The 20858-nt window shown below is 41.3% G+C and overlaps 1 protein-coding gene across 4 annotated transcripts in view; it reads right to left on the bottom strand.

The window, feature by feature from the left end:
* The window catches only part of srrm3 (serine/arginine repetitive matrix 3), an 83972-nt gene that overhangs the window by 17699 nt on the left and 45415 nt on the right, over window positions 1-20858 (bottom strand). For all 4 annotated transcript variants that reach the window (XR_535402.2, XM_008428135.2, XM_008428133.2 and 1 more), the window contains exons 3-8: window positions 12908-13009; window positions 5032-5133; window positions 4525-4605; window positions 4128-4196; window positions 694-729; window positions 461-511 (exon numbers count right to left, since the gene is read on the bottom strand). Coding sequence is in view for 3 of the 4 variants with exons in the window: in XM_008428135.2 (XP_008426357.1) it covers window positions 461-511; window positions 694-729; window positions 4128-4196; window positions 4525-4605; window positions 5032-5133; window positions 12908-13009 (441 nt within the window). In the remaining variant the exon portion in view is untranslated. The remainder of the gene's footprint in view (window positions 1-460; window positions 512-693; window positions 730-4127; window positions 4197-4524; window positions 4606-5031; window positions 5134-12907; window positions 13010-20858) is intronic.

Consider the following 20858-nt stretch of genomic DNA (forward strand, 5'->3'; position numbering starts at 1 on the left):
CACACACACACACACACACACACACACACACACACACACACACACACACACACACACACACACACACACACACACACACGCACACACACACACACTCAGTCATCAAACTCGTAGTTTCCGAAATGCTTCATGCAGAGCTAAACGCGTCCAATGTTGTTTTACTCAGAAGATGGAAAGAAAAGATATGAATCAGGTAAAGGTAAAACTATAAAACATATTTACATACAAAAGTGTTTTCATCTTAAATGCAAAATGTTATGTTGAACACTTCTGACTTCATTGCTGCTAAAAATGCTTTTTCAGAAAATGGCCTATTTTGAGTCTGAATTCTCCAGTTGACGATTAATAGGTTACTAAATTAGTTAGCACTCGTTCTACTTCAGTGTTTGTTTGTGTGCGAAATTGTGGAAAAGAAGAAGAAAACAAGGTGTTCAGTGAGTAAAGTCCCTGTGTGGCTCACCTCTTTTTCTGTTTGTTCTTATCTTTGTGCTTGTTCTTCTGGCTGCCTGACCTGAAACAAAAGTGAGACAGAAGGAAAGGATGCCATGTAGATTTAAAAACAATACATCACTTCCCTTTCATTACCATGTGAACAAATGGTAATTAATGAGAGAAACATTATCTGAAGAAGACTGCGTTGATGAATGCTAATGCAGCAGACTGCTAAGGTGGCCAGGTGGTTTTTTACTGTACCTGTATCTTCTCTTTTTCCTGGAGTCAGATGCTGACCTGCAAAAACAAAACTCGATATATTATCGATTCCAATAATAGTAAAATGTGACACACTATTGCAGGTGGTTCAGCTGGGATTCCAAACCCGCCTTTTGGAATCGGTTCCTGGATAAATTTCGACAAGTTTGGTGTTCATTTATATCCAGTAATAAATTTCAAATTCATATAAATTCACATTCTTCGAAGAGTTACTGCAAGTGGTTGACGGTTGTGGGCAGGAAGGATCTTTTGTAGCAGTCTGTAATACAGCAAACTTGAAGAAGCCTCTGACTGGAGACACTCAGGTCTCATTTTTTTTTCTTGATTTTATGTAAAGTGTAGACTGAACTTTTTGGGTTGTGTGCAAAATCCTTGCACTTCACATCACTCTGACCACACCGTCGCCATGGCGACAGTAGTTGCCAATGAGATATTTCGCAAGGAAGGAGAGAGACAAACTGCTGTTAGAAGACTTGCACCTGTACTTATGGACACAGCGAGGAAAAGATTTTTATTTGAACAAACACTGAACATTTGTTATAATAAAACAAAGGATTGAAAAGCTTAAAGTGTACGATAGCAAATATAAATCCACTTGGACGTCTGAATGTAGATGTTTATTTAGGAACTGAATTCTTTCAGAATTCTTTTCCTTGCAAACTGGGACAGAACCCATCCAGGTGTTTGGTGTGTGAAGCCTCAGATGTTTTAACACCACAGCTGCTGCAGTTCGTTTCTTCACATTTTAGCCACAGTCGGGTGTGAAGGGTTTAAATAAAGCCTGGGCTGGCCGTTCTTCTGTCCTCAGCATTAAGACTGACACACCGGCCTCACCTCCCTTCATTGCAGTTACCATGGTGATTAGTCGGGCAGGTCTGATTTTTTATTTTTATTTTTTTCCCCTTAGTATCACCCGGCTCACCTCCAGCATGCGGCATGAAGCGCGCCGACTTGCTGAAACGGCAGTAATAAAGCTGTCACAGTAACATATGTGGCTGATGTGAAGCTCTGAGGACCAGACCGGCTTTCCTCGGGTCGGTTTCTTCCTCAAACACTGAAACGCTGAACGGTGTGAGAGTGAAGCTGTTGCTCATAAGAAAGCAGCAGGGCTCTACCAGGACAGGACTCTGAGGTCCTCTCCTCATGCATATCTGATGGCCTCAAAATAGGAAGCCTGATGGTGGGGGTGGGGGGAACAAGGCATGTTGCTCTGGCTCCGTTTGTCCGATACATTATTCATACATCAACATCACCTGCAATGCAGAGCATCCTTGGAGCGAGGACGAAAGAGAGGAGAGGGAATGAGGACAACGGCGGGGACGGGCGGGTTTGGGGGAAGGCGTGTATGAATGGATGAGATGTGGGAAAGCACAGCGGAGCAGCTCAGCAATTTATAGAAAGGCTCATTTTTCTTGTGTTGTGCGCCCCCCGTACAGGCTGGGTTATTAGAGCAACACATTTAGCCCCACTGCCCCCCCTGAGTCAGGCGGGGAATGAAGCCGGGTGGAGGAGGCCTCTCTGCAATTGCTTATTGCTGTTACCATGTCCCAAGGCGCTGCACAAGTTGCTCTTGATGAGCTCTTGCTCTTCTTCGGTTTCTTCCCTCCCTCCGTCTCCGTCTCTTAATGTCTTTACGAACGCCTCCCCGTATTCTTCTCCCTCCCAGCCTCCTACCTTTCATCCCGTTTTTCCACATTTGTCTCCCGACTTCAAGCTGCTGTCTTTCCTCCTTGAGGGTATCCGCAGCTTTCAGCAAGTCAAATTTAAGACTTTTCAAGAGCTTTTTAATGCAGTGGTTGGGGGATCTTGCTGTATTACAATTTAGCCTAGAGAAAACATAAAATTTCTGGGGTCTGTTTGTGTCGTCCATTTTTGTCCTTGTTATTGCCATGTGTTTGGTTTCACTCTGGCTGGCAGTGACTTTCGTCTCTCACTGTCACTTGTCGAGTGCTGAGCTCATCACCCACAGAAGAGCTAACTAGCTGTGTAGCTAGCTAGGGTTTATTGGCAGCTAGCACATGTCTGGGCAAAGCTCAAATGTTTGCCTAAAGTCCTGTGAGATAAAAAAACCCCGACATAAACGGGATTAAATAGTTCTTTTATGAAAAAATTTTAATTAACGTATTTAAGGTTAACTTGCATTTTGTAATTTATTTAACAGTTTTTAAAGCTATGAATTCAAGACTTTTGAAGTCTTTAAGGATGAGCGGACACCCTGTTTTACAAGCTGTCTCCAGTTCACTCTGTGAGAGAGCAGCACTTTCAGCAGGTAACATTAAGGCTGTATGCCCTACAGCAAAAGGTTTCAACCATTATGGAACATGTTGGATTTGGAAATATTCCCAAAATTTTGAGAATCAAGGGACATTTGGGGAGTTAAGATGAAAATGCACATTCTGAAATTCAGCATCCATCTCATTGTACATAAGAATGAGCCAAAATCAGCATTGGCTGATCAAAGAATTACTAAAACGTAGAACAGAAATCAGCCACAGAATTGTGGTTTCAATCCTTCATTTCTCATTTCCATCTTTTATCTTCCATCTACCTCTCTTCTCCTTTTTGTATTACTGATTATTCTAACATGGAAACAGCTGCCTGTCTTTTAACACAAACCTTTTTTTTCCCTGTGTGCTTTTATTTTTTTTCCCAGGTAATTTCTCTGCTTTACTCCCTTCCTCTCTCTCGCCTTCCTCAGTAATAATTGATACTGCGACAAGTTGCACACTGATCCAAAATATATAAAAGATGGAAGATAAAAGTAAGAAGAAAAGAGAATTATTTAGATGCGTCTCTGAGAATAATTTAGGTTTCTGATGAAAGCAACTGCATTTCTGCAGCTCACATCGTTGTCGGGGTAAAAATGTGGTGCAGCCTGGAGTCTTTTCTCTGAAATCCCTTTTTTGTGCGTTCCCGTTTCTGAATGTAACTGGTGTTGATTGTAAATGTAGTGACTCCTCGTCGTCTTCAGGCAACATTTTCCTCCCTCTTCTTCCTCCTCAGCGCTTGTTGTTTCTTGTAGAATAAATTTAATTTGCAAGTACTTTTCGATGACGGTTCCCTTTCATGCATTATGTTCCGTGAGCCAAACCGTAACGAATGTGTTGTCAGAGCCTCTAATTTGTCATAACAAATGAAAGAAAAGCAAAAAACTCATGTGATTGTTTTACGAATTGACATTCATTTATCAGAAGTCATTAGAAAAAAATAGACTTATTCTTCCCAAGGGGGGAGAAGAGACATAACCCGTAGGAAGAAGTCGTCGGAAGAAGTATCTGTCCGGTCGGATCCGGTTCCGACCAACACCAGCAACTCAAACAAGCTTCAGGGAAAAAGACATGCAGCCGTAGCGCTTTATGAATCCAGGCTTTCTTGTTTGTTTGCGATGTGACTGATGACACTTTGTACACGCTCACCTGTCTCGCTTGTGCTTCTTCCCACTCTTCTTCTTCTTCTCTCTGCGAGTGGGCGAGGAGCTGCCAAACCTGTTGATGAAGAGAAGGTGAGGGAGGCAGGTATGACACCGGAGTCTCAGGCTGCTGATAGATTCTTCTTTCCTCCCTTTCTTTTTGGCTGACATTGTCAAAAAAAAAAAAAAAAAAGAGGGGAGATATGCGCATACTTGTCCCATCGTTCCCCACCTCCACGGTTATGGTATCTGATGACTGATTTGCAATATTCACAGGAAAACGATTAGGATTTAATTCCACAAAACCATCGAGAGTAAATGCACCATGAGTAATTATCCCTTCAGCAAGCCTGGAAAAGAAACAGGAAGAGGAAGCGTCTTTAGGAGGGGCTGTTTCCACTCACCGACTCCTTCGACGGCCAGACTTCTTCTTCTTCCTTTTCTTTGGGCGGGGGGATGGAGAGCTGGTTGATTTCCTTTTCATTCTAAATTGGCCGGAGAACGGGAAAACAAAAAAAAACAACAACAAAAAAAAAGGAGGCAGAGTCAGGCGGTGCAAAAGCATTTACTAGTGATTGTTATTATAATCATTTTCAGTTCTCAGTATTAGATTATAGTTATTTGGTGTTGTTTTGGCGCCTTGGCGATGACATAACGAATGTAAATTTTTCTCATTTCCTCAGTTCATTCAGCCAAATTGCAATAACAACGCATTACGTCTCTGCAATGAAAGCAAATTGCTAATAAGAAACTGAACTTGTTATTTTCTGTGTGCAGGCCGATGGCAGCAACATTTTGCAGGATTAGGCTGAATGAATGTTTCTGCTGGGTTTTCCATTTCATTTTCTCCAAAGAAATTCTCTGAAATCTTTTGTAGGAATGGTTTAATTCATATTCCCTCATTAGCCCACCTGTCATCGCTGTGGTAGTCCTGTTCGTAGTCTCCGTCTGCGTAGCCGACCGCGTCTGGGTCGTCTTCGTACTCGTCGGGCTGATAGTGGAAGTGGTTCACCCTGGAGGAACAGCAGTCAAGGATCATGAAGTGAGCTTTCCAAAAACCATCTTACTGCTTTAAACCGACGCTGAAGTTTGCTGTGTATTCGCAGCAATTGTGGACACAACAGAAGGGGAAACAATAGAAAAGCTAATTTTACTTATGACTCACATGTTCGTCAGCGGAGAGCAGACTGAATGATAAAGGAAAGTGCAGCAACATGCAAACTGTGATAATCCTCCCAGAAACCAACGCAATATTAGCAGGCGAAGTACACTATATTTATCATAACATATTGCTCACTGTTCAGGCTATTTAAAGTCTAGAGAAGTTAATTAGGGGTCAGATGATACCAGCAGCCTCATAGTGTGTGTGGTTGGTGCCTCAGACTTTTAACACTAAGGATAAAAACACATGAAAAAGAAAAGACATTTTAATTTTTCCATAGGTGCAAAAGAAAATGTGTGCAACAAATATTTATTCATAATATGAGCATTTCAATGGAGTCGCATGGAATTATGGGTAATACAATTTTGTTAAAGCTCCAGCTAACTATCAACACCCCAATAATGCAAATTGAACTATATCCGAATTTATTCTGTAGTTTATTTTAAGTTTAATCCCATTCACACCCTTATTTCATTCCCTTTATGTGTGACGGAGAACAAAGACTGCACATCAACCTGGCCAAACCGTCCTCTGGGTGAGGCATGGTGGAGGCAGCAGCATGCTGGGGGCAAATGTTCTGGGTAAAAAAGATGAATGCAGGACAGTCCTAGAAGGAAACCTGTTAAGAGTATGCAAAAGAGAGGTTCACCTTTTAACAAACTGTAACTATCCACTTGCAATGGTTTAATTCAACACATCTTTAATGTTTTAATGGTCTAGCTATTTTCAGATTTTTATGTTGTGTGTAACATGTAGACAACATGTTAAAGTTTTGCTTATACAAAATGTGAAAAGCGGCTCTGGTATGAATAGGACACTTTATAACTCTACCGTTGCAAAAAGGTCCCAACAACATAAACCTGTTATGCAACGTATTAATTTAAATTTTATTTCTTTGACTGCGGATGAAGTTTTGTTAGGACATTTCTTATTTCCCCTGACCCAACATCCGAGAACACTGCTTTCCAATTTACGCCCCAGCTTGTGGGATTAATATCTTCCAACTCTTCTGACACACTGCATTGTATTTTCTGACAGATGGCTGCAAACTCCTTCCTGATCCTTCCTGCCTCAATAGCCCTGTTTTCCCTTTAATGCCCCGGTGTAATTGACCCCACCTGACCTCACCATGTCAATGCAGTCGTTAAAAAAAAAAAAAGATACACACCCATTTCTGTGACACTGTCTTGTCACATTGTAATTAAAAAGACATAATTGACTTTTTTAATACGTTCAGTGGCTGGATGTGTACAAGTTATCTAGATCAGAGGGATGAGGACACGAACGTCACCTTGAAGAATTGCCGCCCCAACCAGCGGGGGAGAGAATAAAACAAGAGTGGAGTAATGAAGAGAAGGAGCTGAAGCGACACGCCGAAACAATTTAATAAAGCACAGGATAGCGATTCCTAGGTGACAACATCAAACGTGCTCCATAAGACAAACCTCTATATCAGATCTGAATGGAAAGCAAAGAAATCTAGATAATATGTGATGTTGGATATCTAGAGGGTGAAAGCAGGAGCGGTTTGTTAGGAAGACACGAGGCAGCAGAGCCCTTAATTGGCTGAGCACGGATGGGCCCAGCAGGGATGCTGTGAATCAGCTAAAAAACAACAAAAAAAACAAAACAAAAAAAGAAAACTTATTTTACCACGACAGTCTGGCTTAAATCTCGCTAATAGGAAATGAGAACGAAACCTACAGACTGAGACAGACGGGTGAGGGAAGCAACCAGCTGTAGGAAATGAGGATGTTCCACAATTTATATATGATTGAGTTTAAATGAATGTAGATTCATTTAAAGTTTTTATGAAATTAAAAAATACCATTTTGTTGGCATACTTGTTAGAACTGTTACTATGGTGTGACTGTTTCACAGAACAAGAGTCTGTGAAAATGAAATCATTCTTCTCTATCTCCTCGCCGAGTTATTATTGTCGTCCACAGAAATGCAGCCCGAAACAACCAATCGGTGACGGAGGAAAGGTTTTAGGGCTGTCAATCATGCTTGTGTATGCGCTGGTAAAAAACACTAACGGTGGAGAAATTACTAACCGTTTCAGGAAAACTGTTCATCACATTCTAACTAGCATCTGTTGGGGTGAGCAAGCTGTAGCATGGCAGAGAGAAAGGGGTCGGTCTGAGCAGTGTGTACACAAGCGTGATTGACAGCACTAAGATCCTCCTCCTGGCTCTGATTGGTTGTCTCTGATTGAGCGGTTAGTTAGCAGTGGGAGAACTGGGAGAACGCACACAAAGTTGATTTCTTTCCCCACAAAAATTATAGCATAGAGAATTTACTGTCATGTTCGAAAAAAACCATTTGAGATTAACTGAGCTTTGCAGCACGATGCATTACACTGACAGACATAACCAGCAGGAGATGGACAGAAAAGGATGGACATGGTCAGCAACAATAATCAGGTAAGATTTGGAGTTTAAACAATACTTAAATGGCACCAAGGGGTCCACAGTGTTCATAAAATATCACCAATACTCCATTTATTTCAGGCAGGGAGAGTCAATGACTCCACATTTCTACATTGTGACCTGACCATCTGAATATCACAGCAGAAATAGACTCAATGTTTCCCACCGTGAATATTTGAGCTACTTTTCCCATTCGATCATCTCAAACAAGTCTGCCAATTCTCCTCTGACCTCTGACAGCCGCGAGACTTTTTTTTTTTTTATTCACAGACCTGCTTCTTGCTGGATATTTTCTCTTTCTCGAGCATCCTCTGCACTCCTGAGAGCAGGCTGTACGTGAAACTCCCAGCAGATCAGCAGTTTCTGAAACACTCAGATCAGCCTGTCTGGCACCTTCAACCAGGACTCGTTCACAGTCGGCTGGTTCTTTCCCATTCTGATGCTCGATTTGAACTCCACCACGTGTAAGATGCCTCGATGCCTTCAGTTGCTGCCAAGTAATTTGCTGATTTGCAACTTGAAATTGAACCCCTGCACATGTTATATTGACAGGCGGGTGTCTGTTTCCAGCAGAGCGGATATATAGGGGGAAGCGCGTCAACAGTGATCATCCTGTGTGAAACGTATACCGAGAACAGAGCATGTCAAGTTTTCCCGGTCATTAACTACAGAGGAGAAAGGTAAGGCACAGTAAAAATCAATAAAACAATATCAGTCTTATTAAACCTCCATTCATTTAAACCTCCATAATGTTTTAGAGTTGTACATCTCTTTCTTTTTTTTTTACCAGATCATTACTCTGATTAGAAATGCTTTACATGGTTTGTTTGCAGAAAAGATTTTACACAATAGATTCGTTAATGGAGCAGCTCCCCTCTTTGCCCATGAGTTGTGTTTTTAAAAACAGGTAATCGACTTTGGGCTTCACTCTGTTGGACCGGTCCATAACACCATCCTCCATGACCAGCTCATCTGGATTTAAACTAAATTCAGGATTTGTACACTTTTCCCACGGTAAAATCCAAGCACTTTTCATGATACGCTTTAGAGATGAAAAACAATACAAATCAATTAAGAAAGAGATTCAATTTACTGTTACATGTTACAGAATGTAAATAAAATCAGAAGTCATCTAGTCTCGTGACAACAGGGACAAGGGATGCTAAAATATGACAAATTTTATGTTTTGAAAAATCTCCCGTTTTCAATAACTTTTACATATAAAATATAAGCAACACTTAATTTCAGTTTCTAAGAAAAATTCTTACTATAAATTTTCTGGCTTTTAGCAAATAGAAATAATTATTTTCAATTCTAACTGACCTAAAATGAGAAATGTTCAGTGTGATTTAACTTCAGACGCTGATAAAAAAAAATAAATGTGTCTGTGTCTTTAAACTAGTTGTATGAAAATATCTGGTTTCAACTGTAAATAATGTTCTCCAGATTTAGGTTTTAGTCAAACATTAGACTGCACTTTACGACAAAGTATCAAGCACTTTCCAAACCTTGAAAATGGAAATGCAAGCATTTTCAAGGATTTCACGCACCTGTATGAATCCTGTAAATTAGGATGCTAAGAGAGTTTTTTTTTTTTTTTTTTACTGCAGGTAGGCTATAAACTTAAAAAAAAAATGTAACACTTTATTTGACAGGGTGTGCATAAGATTAACATGACAGTCCTTATGAATGTTCAAGACTGTTATGACGTGTCGTTCGGTAAATAATGACACTTTTAATGTAAAGTTGTTTTAAAAGTTGTATTAAAAGTCTCAACTTTGCATGATTTTGTAAATAATGACACCTAAATGCAAAATTGGCACTTTTAATGAACCTTTACTGCAACTTTTAGAGCAACTTTGTATGAAAAGTGTCATTATTTACCGAATGACACTTCATGACTACACTCATACACATTCATAAAGACTCGTTCATGTTCATAACAGGTGTCATGTCAGTCTTATGCACACCCCATCAAAGTGTTACCAACTTTAAAAAGCTTAAGCTACCTACATCAGGTGAAGTATGGACTACAATGTGGTCTGTCTCTCTGTCCAGTGAATAATTAGCTCTAAAAGTCATTATTTGCAGCAGGATGGATTAACTTCCACAATATGTCACTGTGTCCTTCTACAAACTGAAATAAGCCGTCTGTGTGGCTTCCCGCTTTAGGCCAGGGAGGCAGCACTGAAACACACTGCCAAAAAAAGCAATTAACAACAATTTAAACTATCTAGTGCCCCTTGTGCTCAGTCATTAGTGATGAATCAACTAATTCCCCATCCTGTTCTTAATCTCCTAATTGGTGCCAGGCTCCAATATGCGGGAGACATCTGTCTAGCCAGACAGCCGCCCTGTTAGGCAGATGAACGAGCGTCCCCCGCGCTCGGTGCTGCAGCGGTGAGGCGGGAGGTTTCCTGGTTCAGCCTTTGTCCCTGGGACCTGGCAGTGATGGACTGTGACCGAGGCCCTCCTCAGGGCCGCAGCACAAAGTGCATATCCACGCTCAGACAGCCGCTCGGCCACTGAAGGATCAGTCCTGTTCTCGTTGCTGCCCAGAGTTACAGTGTATTATTTTGTGGTGGAAATCGGATTCGTTATTCCTCCACATTCGAGCGGTGCTAGATCTGGCTCCTGCGGTGATTTGAAGCTCATCTGTTTAACTACATCTGAAGTACTGAGCTACGTTAGCTAGCAGGGACTATGCAAAACGGCTGAACCGTAAAGTCACATCTACTACGCCGTGTTTGTGTTTTCTAATAAATCCGGTCTCTCTCTATAGTATTTCATCCGACAGTTGTTTTGCGAAGCCGATGCTGGGTCAGCTTCTACATTAATCCTGCACAGATTGCACAGATTTCGTGCGTAACTCAGAGTTAGTCAACGGCATTCATTCTCTCGCTTCCCATCCAGTCTTCGGAAAAATCAATGCAGACAGTAGTAAGTATGAAGGAGGAGGCTGCACATCTATCCCTACAGCAGGGTTTTTTATGAGCCGGTGTATAACAGTAGTAAACTACTCTATGGGGCCCTCGCCTCCTCCCAGTTGTATAACTCACTGAAAAAAAATTATGGGCTCCACATAACTGTTACTACTGAGCAGAAATGCACTCAAAGCAAGAGTGTATTCAGCAGTGAGGTTGTCGGGATTCGTTTTTTAGGAACTTTGCATACAAATATTTTGATGTGTAGCATTATTTTTTTCTGCTCGGTAAGAACTAAATGATCTGGGAATCTCTCTAGGGGTCACGGGTAAACAAGCCGGTGTTGGCTGTGCAAAGAAACCTTGATGCACGAGATCTTGGAATATTAAAACGCTGCAATCGGCATGTTGCTTCCTCTGGTGAGATCAGCCTAAACGATTACTGTGATATGTCACACCTGTCTTTGATACATTTCATTCAAAGTAGTTCTCATCTAATAAGACTGTTGATTAGATTGACCGACAAAAAACAGATTTTTAAAAAAATTATTACCGTCTCTGCTTCAAAATCTACTTTTTAAAGTTTAAACTTAAATTCGTTTGACAGTCAACAAACTCTTTAAACACGGTCCGAGATTTATGAAGCAGTTATTTTCTTTAGGTAAACATAAAAATGCCTTTTTGGCTTAAGGGTCATTTAAGAGATCAGCATAAAATTATATGAACACTCCCGGACTTAAATGTTCTGTCCTGATAAGTCCTTTGGAACCCTGGTAACGGATTTGCAAAGTCTTTCTGTCGATTTTGTATCTGCTCATCTCATGAGAGTGAGACACGCATTTTCTTAAGAAAATTTTCTTACCATCGGTTTTGTTTGCAGATGAGCGATTTCTGGATGTGGCCGCCTACGACCTAAACTCACCTCAAGTCTAACTGGCAGAATGCTACATACCTTTGTCAGTCTTTGACTTTTGCTTTGGCTGGGCCATAAATGTCAATATATTCACCGTTGTGTAACTTTGCATGCAGCAAAAGCCACTCCGTCAGCAGTGCTCCACATCTCAGCATCTTCTAGGTAAATGTCAGACACCGGATGAGGTGCAAAGGAGGGAAGAATCATTAGCCGTGTCTGAGAGACGGGATGCATGAACTTCATTAGCAGTCATAAGTTCACAAACGGTCGGTCAGGTCGACTCCGCTCCGCCGCCTCTGAATGTGTGATGAACTGGCTCAGAAGGCCGCCATGCCTACGTCCCTGCTGTTCCCGTTACTCGTGATTCGGAGGAGCCTTTTTCTGCGGCGTGTTCAGAGTACGCACACACTGTGACTGTCTTCGTCTAAAATCCTTTGCTCCAGATGAGACCAGCTCCCTCTCAGCCTTCTGCGCAAAGCTCGAGTTGTAAAACATAAAAATTAAACGAGCTTCACCATTTTTTAATAAGAAGTGTTCAAATATCCAATCACATACTTATATCAGAAGCTTGCTAATCGATATAAAAAAAAAGTGCCTGGTGGCTCAGTAACTTCCTAACGATACAAGAGTTTTAAATCGGTCGATATCGATTATTAGACAGGTTAACTGTTTTGATTATCTGAAACACTGAGAAACTGGTGGTGGGATCTTTCCTGTTTTATCAACGGTATTCACTCCACACCATTGTTTTTTGTTTTTTTAAGCAGTTATGAGGCGCGGAGGAGAAACCTGAAACTGCTGCTGCGCAATTTTCTCAGCAGGCTGTTGCTAGGTAACCAAAGAGTGAGTGAGTTAATTGATGCCACCAATTGTTTTTAGCTCATCACGAGAAGTTGAGCAGCTATAGCTGTTCCTCTGCCTACATCCCCCAGAATGCTGTGGAGCTCTGGATCGGAGTTCAGTGAAATTATTCAGCTGATATTTTCTACTAGAATAAAATAATCCGTTCAGTTCAAATAAAGATTTATGTAAAACAATTCAGTCACACTGAATAAAAATGACTGAAATGTATCATTAAAAGACCAAATTAAATATGACATTCATATCCACAATTAGCATATGAAAACGTCCAAGTCCAACTATAAAGACAGGTAAAAGATTTTGACGTGCCCTCTGATTCCCTCTGATCAAATAACACGTCTAAATTTGCTGATTTGATTTTTTTTAACCATTTCTGCACTCATTCTTCTGTAATGTCCAACATTTTCCTGCGTTTTCACAATAAAAATGTGCAGCTAATAAACAGAAGAAACAAAAAGACACATCTTCAGAATAAGCTAAACGTAATGTAACTTACACGGGTTGTGTGTGAGAGCCCTCTCTGGTGATAACACCCTCCTTGTCCATCAGCATCTGTCTGAATGTGCTCACTTTCTGTCGGATCTCCTCCTCGGTGTACCTGAAGGCATGAAGAACAGAAGTTAAAAAACAACTACATATTTATCTATTATTTACAGTTTTGAATGTGGAGCTCATAAGCAACAGCAGCAGTGACTGCAGCTCAAGCATCGGGAAATATCGTCTAACATATTTGCCAGATGTTTCCGTGGTAGTCGCCACATCTCCTGCTTCCACACAGAGCCACAAAAAAATGCCAGAGATTTCCGTCTTGATCGACCAATAACTAAATAATGAGCCAGTGCTGTCCCTGGCCTGCACAGCGCATCACGTTTTATTCTGAGAGGAGTTCTCCACAATCCACACAGAATAATGAAAACCACTGCAGAGGTACACAAGAAGATTTCTGTCTATTATCTCAAAAAGTTCAGGCGAGTTGTGGATGCCGTAGAATCCAAAAACGCTCATTTATATTGCAGTTCCACTGAGTAAAAGGAATAGCAAATAGAACAGTTGTTGGTAAATACAGTCCACCTGTGCAACCTTGAGCTACATTTTTATTTTCTAAGATTACGTGTGTGTTACCACAGCAACCTGTTCAGTGCAGAGCTTATAAGACTAAATCGTCAACAGGACCATAACTCGGCTTAATGTGTTGCATTTTGGACATTTTAGGTCATTATTCTTCTCACTAAAAATTTCTATATAACCAATCGTCAGTGTGTGTTAAACACTTAAAGTACACTCAAACTTTTGGGCAAATAAAAGTTGCTCAAAGCTGTTATTTTGGGAATATAAGAAAAAATTGGCTTTCGCTAAGCATATCAATAGCTTGATATGCTTAGCTATCAAGCTATTGATAACAATATGGCTACTGTCAATATTGTCAATATGGCTATTGTCTATATGTAAATAGCCATATTGTTATCAAGCTATTGATAGCAATATGGCTATTGATAGCCATATTGACAATAGCCATATTCACAATATGGCTATTGTCAATATGTCAATAGCCATATTGACATTTTTAGAAATGTCAATATGGCTATTGACATTTCTAAAATTTTTAATATACATTCACTGAAAACAGACTCTTCAAGCTTTTTTTGTTTTTAGAAAAGCTTGAAAGAAGCACATTAATCCTACGTTTTACGGACACGTGATATTATGCACCAAGATTATACACTGAACTTCTTCTTTTTTTTTAAGGTTTCATGTAATGGGAAAAGTATAAATCAACTTGGTCATCCTGGGAGCTGTGAAGTTTGAAGAAGGTTCATGAATAACTCAGGCGTAAGCTGTGTGAGCGGAACTTTGAAGTCGTCCTGAAAGAGTTGCACATCATTGCCTTTAGCAGGCGTTGGGTTTGTGTTTATCCTGTTCTCTGGCTGACGCAGACAGGAAGCCCTCCTGATTCTGGTTCCTTTAGATGCTTGTTGCGTTAGATGGCCGTTTGACTCTGAACAGCTCACTGTGCAGGACCAGAACACGGCGCTGCAATCAAGCAGAGATCTAAGGAAAACGTGTTTTTTTTCCCCCCTCCAATTTAAAATTTTAAAGATAACCTGCATGAGATAGATATAAATGTCAAAAGTATTAATTCCCCCGGGACTTCTTCATATTCTCGCTTGTAACTTTAAGTTTGGAAATAGACCAACATAATGTAGCATTTACTGGAGAAGTAGAAGGAAATGGATGGATTTTTTAAAATGCCAAATTATTTTTGAAATAGTTTTGGGGCACGCCTCTACTAGCTTTGCACATCTAGAGACTGAACTCTTTAATATTTTCTTTTCTTAATAGCTCAATTTTCAAGTCTTGCCATGGATTGTAAATGGTTTTAAGTCTCACTGCACAAACACAAAATCCAAAAAACACAAATACAGAGTATTTGTGGTGCAATTAAACTTACTAACTTGCAAGAAACCTTTCAACAAGATATATTAGCTTGTTTTAAGTAAATAATTCCTTATTTTTCATATTAAAAAAGTACTAGTTATTTCACTTATAACATGAAATTTTTTCCAGTGCCATAAATGAAATAATCTGCATGTTTACCTAATACATCTTCATCAAATTTAAGTAATTATTGACTTAAAACAAGTTCCTACTTCTTGCTGAAAAGTTACTTATCAATTAGTTTTTCCTCATTTCACGTAGTACAAAAATACTTGGTACAATTCTGTGTTTTTGCAGTGCTGGATTTTGCGTGGGCCATTTTAACACATGAAGATTCCCTCAAATGTCAAATCTGTGACACCTTTCAGGCTCCATCCATCTTCACATCGACTAATCAACCTCCTGTCACTGAGTCATGGCCAGTGTCAGGTCTCAACCAGACAGCGTTTTGCACACATTTCATAATCCTAACAAAACTCATTGAAGGCTGGGGTTGTAACTTGTAGCCAACATTTTTGCACAGGAAAGTTGTGCAGAAGTGCAATAAGTACATTGGAAAGGATTTCACAGATATATTAGCCGACTTATGAATTAGCCAGCGTCTCATATCTGCATAGAAACAGCATTAGTCTGAGGGGCGGTTGCTTTTCCCAGGATGCAGCAGTGGATAGCTGGCAGCTATCGGCACTATGGCGATGTGGAGAATGAGATTAAAAGTAGGGTGATGGCCATCAGAAATAGCTGAGAGATATTTCAGCCGAGGGGAAGCGGGTCGGTGCGACGGCTCCGTCCCGTCCAGCTGTGCAACAATCCCTCAGCTCAGCAGCTGTCGGCTCAGCACAACGGAGAGCCCAGACCAACACTTTATATTCATGGCTTTCTGTTCACAGTGCAGGAGCCATCACCATACATTAGCCGGAGCTCCGCATCCGTCGCCCTGCTCCGTCAGGATGTTTCTCTGTGGCTCGCAGAAGCTGCCACACAATGCTGAATATTTAACTCATTGGTTCTGGCCAAACACTTACCATGCCTGTGAGATTTCTGCCTTTACGTTGTAAGACTTTTAAGCATTTGCGACGAGCGCTGTTGACAACAGCCCATCAGAAGCGAAGATGGGGTTTGTTGACACGCAGTCAACAGAATCCGTTTCCTCTTATCCTGCTCAAGTGCTTCGTTCTAAACAATGACGTTCAGCAAACGGGGGTTGTGTGAAAGTTGATGCATGGTATAAATGCTACCGGATTTAAACGGAGGAGCCAACAGCTGAAACCATTTAGATATATTTGCTGTATAAAAAGAGAAATACAAATTTCTCTGACTGTCGGACATTTAATTAGACTCAACCTTTCCTGTCCTAACTCAGGAAGGGGCAGAGTTGGGTAGTAACTAGTTACATTTACTTGAGTAACTGTTTTGGGGAAAAAGGAGTATTTTTACTATGCTGTATTTTTTCCTTTTACTTGAATAAAATTTCTGGATAGTCTACCCACTGAGACTAACTTCACTGGATGGAGAACGAGCTTGTTTTAACCAAAGATTCACCAGACAGAGATACACATCTGTAGTTTTTGTTAAGTTTAACATATTTTATATTGAAAAACACTGAGTTAGAAAAAATATTTTGTAAGCATTTTTATGAATTATTATAAAAAAACACCTACATTTCCACATTACTTTAAATTTTGATGAAGTAATTTTGAAATATTAAATGATTGATGTTTTGATCAGTTACTCAGTACTTAAGTAGTGTTTTTACCAAATACTCTTTCACTCGTACTTGAGTCATTTCTTGGATGGATAATTTTTACTTTTACTTGAGCAAAATATGTTAAAGCAGTGCTACTCTTAAACTCTACCCACCTGGGAAGAGGCACCCATTTTTTTGCATTTGCCAAGAACTTGAATAATGAGAGAATTTATTTCTGAAAAGTGACTCAACTTTCTCTTACATCACTGCTTTGAAACAATCTGTGAAAGCTGAAAAGGTGATTTCATGGATTTGAGGCAGGTAAATTTGAGGCACATCATGCTGTGTTGTGAAACATCATTCAGAAATCAGTCGGAATGCCCTGCTCATATCCTGGTTCATCCTTGGATATGAACATAACTATTATGAAAATGACCTGCCATCATACTCTTCAGGAAGGAAACGGGTTTGAGACAAACATGGTTCGATGCAAAATGTTTGTGGTTGCAGCATCATGGAAGTTGAAGTTTGGGAGCAAGTGGTTCTCCCATGCAGAGCATACATTAACATCGATCACAAAGTGGCTTAAGGTCAACAAAGTCAAATATTTTTTTAGTGGGTGCCCATCCTAAAGGCCTGATCTAGTGCAATTAATGGGCAAAGCTGAAAAGGTGTGTATGATCAAGACGGCCTACAAACATGAGTCAGATTCACCGTTTCTGTCTGAACTGGTGTGAGAAACCTGTGGAACGATACTTAAAGAGTTCGACCCATATCAAATAGTTTAAATGCATGTCTGTCTACACGATGTTTTCAAACATCTACTTTCTCCTGTATAGGCCGGCAGGATCCTGAGCCAAGTATCTTGGGAGCATTTTAATTAAAGTTGGACAAAAATACACATTGAGCTCTAAATTAACTTGAGTAAATGGCCGCATATGGATGTTTGTCAGATGCTATTAGGATATGCTCCCTGGATCACCACATCTCTCCAGTGCATGTTTAATTAGCACTTCTTTTAGCAATAAAGGTATCCGCTTCCCCCCAAATGTGCCATCTGTTCTGCTCTGAAAATGAGCAATCAACGAAATCACATACAGTAAATCAGTAAAATATCCAACTGCTCGTGTCACCTGTGTATTTTTAAAATCGTGTAAGTACCGCAAAGGAATTTAGTAATTTTACAGAGGCCAAATAAGTGATTCAAGTCTCCGGGGATCTGGAAGGACGTTGATCTGAGAGAGGTCTTCTGTGCCTCTGTAGCCATGAAGAATTACCACGATTAAAGAAGTTGATTAGTGTAATTAGACATCTTGGAGCGCCCACAGATTTCCCCTATTAACTCCCAATCCAGAAAAATGAATAGTTGAGGCCTCCAGACCGTTCTTATGATAATAGGCATCGATTCGAGGAGCGCGGGGGCAAAGCTTGCGCTCATTCAAACCGCCAGTGCCTGTCTGCGATTGAAGTCTGATAAGCTATTCTCTGCAAGCTGTCCCCAGACATAGCTGTGCACCTATGAGATTCTGAAAGCATCAGTTGTAGTTAGCGGGGCTGAAAAGCTCTGGGAATACGGGAAGCTGAATCCGACCACCCCCGTATTTCTATTTCATGGATAGAATTAAAACGACCTGCCGAGCGCTACAGTAAAACGGTTTAACTCTCAAGTGGGGAGGATTTTCAATTGATGCTCTCATAGATTTTCTAGTAAGATAACAGACCCTGGGCAGATCTGACAGAGAAGGTAGCAAAGAAGAAGCTAATCTTTCTCTCCCTTTAGAAAGCTGCCACCTTCACCTTGCCAACAGTGCAAGCTGATCAATAGCTTGGGCTGCACAGCCTACAGATCCCGACTGTTCATCTTTCCTAAGACCTCCTTTAACAAAAGAACCGACAACTGTTTTGTCTAGCATTGCCCCCCCTTTTTTTTCTTTTTTTTTTTACTGTCCAGGGCACTTTGTGGTGACAAAACGGGTCTTTCTTTTTGAGAAGAACTCCAGCAAAGCCTTCAGTCTTTGAGAAAACTGGCTCATCAGTTTCTGAAGCAGGCTTTAGTATGGAAGAAAACCTCCATTAGGGCAGAGACAGCTATTTGCTCTGGCATCAAAGACTCTGAAAGCAGCCTTCTTAATAAGATCTGGGCTTCTCACTTGTCAGTCGTTGCAGTTCAAAAGCGTCTTCTCACATGTCTCTAAAGCAATATTCAGCTATCCCTGTATGGATAGACTGTCTCTTTTTATACTCTTGTGTATCATAATGTACCAATACAGCTATGAGGTGTCTTGTTTAGGGAATACACCAATAGTCCATAACTCTGTTCAATCCATCAGTCGAAAATGCAAATAATATGGCACTACCGCAAACCTAATAAGACATAGATGTCCCTTAACGCACACATGGTGGTGGTACTATGACGTTGTGGCTGTGTTTTTAAGTAGGGGCAAGGAAGCTGGTCAGAGTTACTACAAAGGACTTAACACTTGATTTCACCTTCCAGCGGGACGATGCAGCCTGCCGTTTAGTTGGAGCACAGAAGAGAGCTCATCAAAGAGCCGGGGAAAGAAACGGTTGGCACACTGCAGGAGCTCAAACCATGAACATTCATTAAGTCTCAATCAGCAGATAAAAAACACCCTTTAAATAATCTGGTCCTGCACACGAGGGGGAGCTGCTGAGTTAGTGGGCCATGTCTTCAACACAAAACGCCACGCTTTGTTTACCGCCTTGTAGTCGGCATGCTGTCGTGTCCTGGAGACGAACACGACGGCGTGTCCCCGGGGTTATGTTCTTCCTTGCACAGATCGTATCGTTCCAGACGTCTTTTATAAATGGCCTAATGTATGCAACCTTCAGTCATATTTAATCTGCATTAATGGCAGTATCGCCGGCAGCCACGAAGCACTCGGTGCAGAAATGAATGAGGGATGCTGCCAGGCTTTAGATAGCTAAATGAACAGACTCCTTTAATCGCAGAGCCAGTTTAATTGGCTCCTGTGGTGAGGCCATCACTCATGACAGACCATTTATCCTGGTCGTCTCACAAGAGAGAGGCAGATCGGGGGTCCGCGAGGGAGGGGCTGTAAAGGGAAGAGGAGTCTGTCTTAAAGAATGTGGCAGGCGTCCAACTTGTCTCCAAACCCAGACCTTCACCAGGACCTCCATCATCAAAAGAAAAACCTGGGGTGAGAAGGAGGCCGAGTCCTCTGTCTCAACCCCTCAACAACTGAATACACAACACAACCTCCATTTTTATTATGCCTAATGCCTGGCACTGTTCTCCCTCTCTATCCCCATGTTTCATCCTCCTCTCTATCCCTTAATCCTACACACACACTTTTATTTAAAGAGGCACATTAAAAACTGGAGAGGCAGGGGTATCCTTGCCGAGCCAAGCTGGCAAATGAGCGTCCCCCTTTCCACTGCAGCCTAACAAGACGAGCCGAGTCCGTCCAGAGCTCGAACACTCTGCTGAGTAGTTGGAGTCCTTTCTGTGTGAGGCTGCGGAGCTGGTCAGCCAGGGTGTCTGGTCGGCTTGTATTCTGTCATCATTAGCCAAGCTGCTCTCTGCCACTGCAATGTTTCACCAGACAGCATGGCTCTTTTACATCGCTCTGAACCCAGGAGCCGGAAAGGAGTGGACCTTGACAGATGGGGAAAGTGCAAGTCCCCCCCAGGCATCGCCCCCCCACCTTCTCTGGCATCCTTAATGAGGCCCTGTTGCCTGACAAGAGCATTCATGCTCAAGGAGAAGGAGGACAAGTGACATCAATGGACAAAAACTAAATCGAATCCACCACCACCCTTCTGTCGCTCCCCATATCTGTGTGTACCCTCTAAAAATGACTAATTAGCTTGACATTTATTCAATTATTAATTAATTCTCTCTTAATATATAGTAGGATTAGGCAGTATTCTACATTTGACAAATGTGACAAATGTGATGGAAAGAAAATGTCACGAGGCATCTGTGGGAAAGCAACCTTTTTCTACTAAGACAGGATCACAGGGCTCGTCATTAATTATGGACTCTGTCAGCATGTAGTTCAACTCCGAGCTGTGGTTATTTAGGTGGCACTGTGTGTGTGTGTGTGTGTGCGTGTGTGGGCGTGTGTGTGTGCGTGTGTGAGTAAATCCATCAGGGAGAAGTGCTGAAGTGGTGGATTACCGCTGACTGCAGTCTCAGACATTTCCGTGGTTCTTTCTTAGTTGGTGTTGGATGCCCAGATAATAACAGGGCCCCGGTCGGCCATCGCTCCTCACCGACCGTCTCCAACGGCAACATCGGCGATTAAGGTTTGAAAATGTGGATGGTAATGTGATTCTC

The sequence above is a fragment of the Poecilia reticulata genome, linkage group LG14 (genome assembly GCF_000633615.1).
Source record: "Poecilia reticulata strain Guanapo linkage group LG14, Guppy_female_1.0+MT, whole genome shotgun sequence".
NCBI lineage: Eukaryota > Metazoa > Chordata > Actinopteri > Cyprinodontiformes > Poeciliidae > Poecilia > Poecilia reticulata.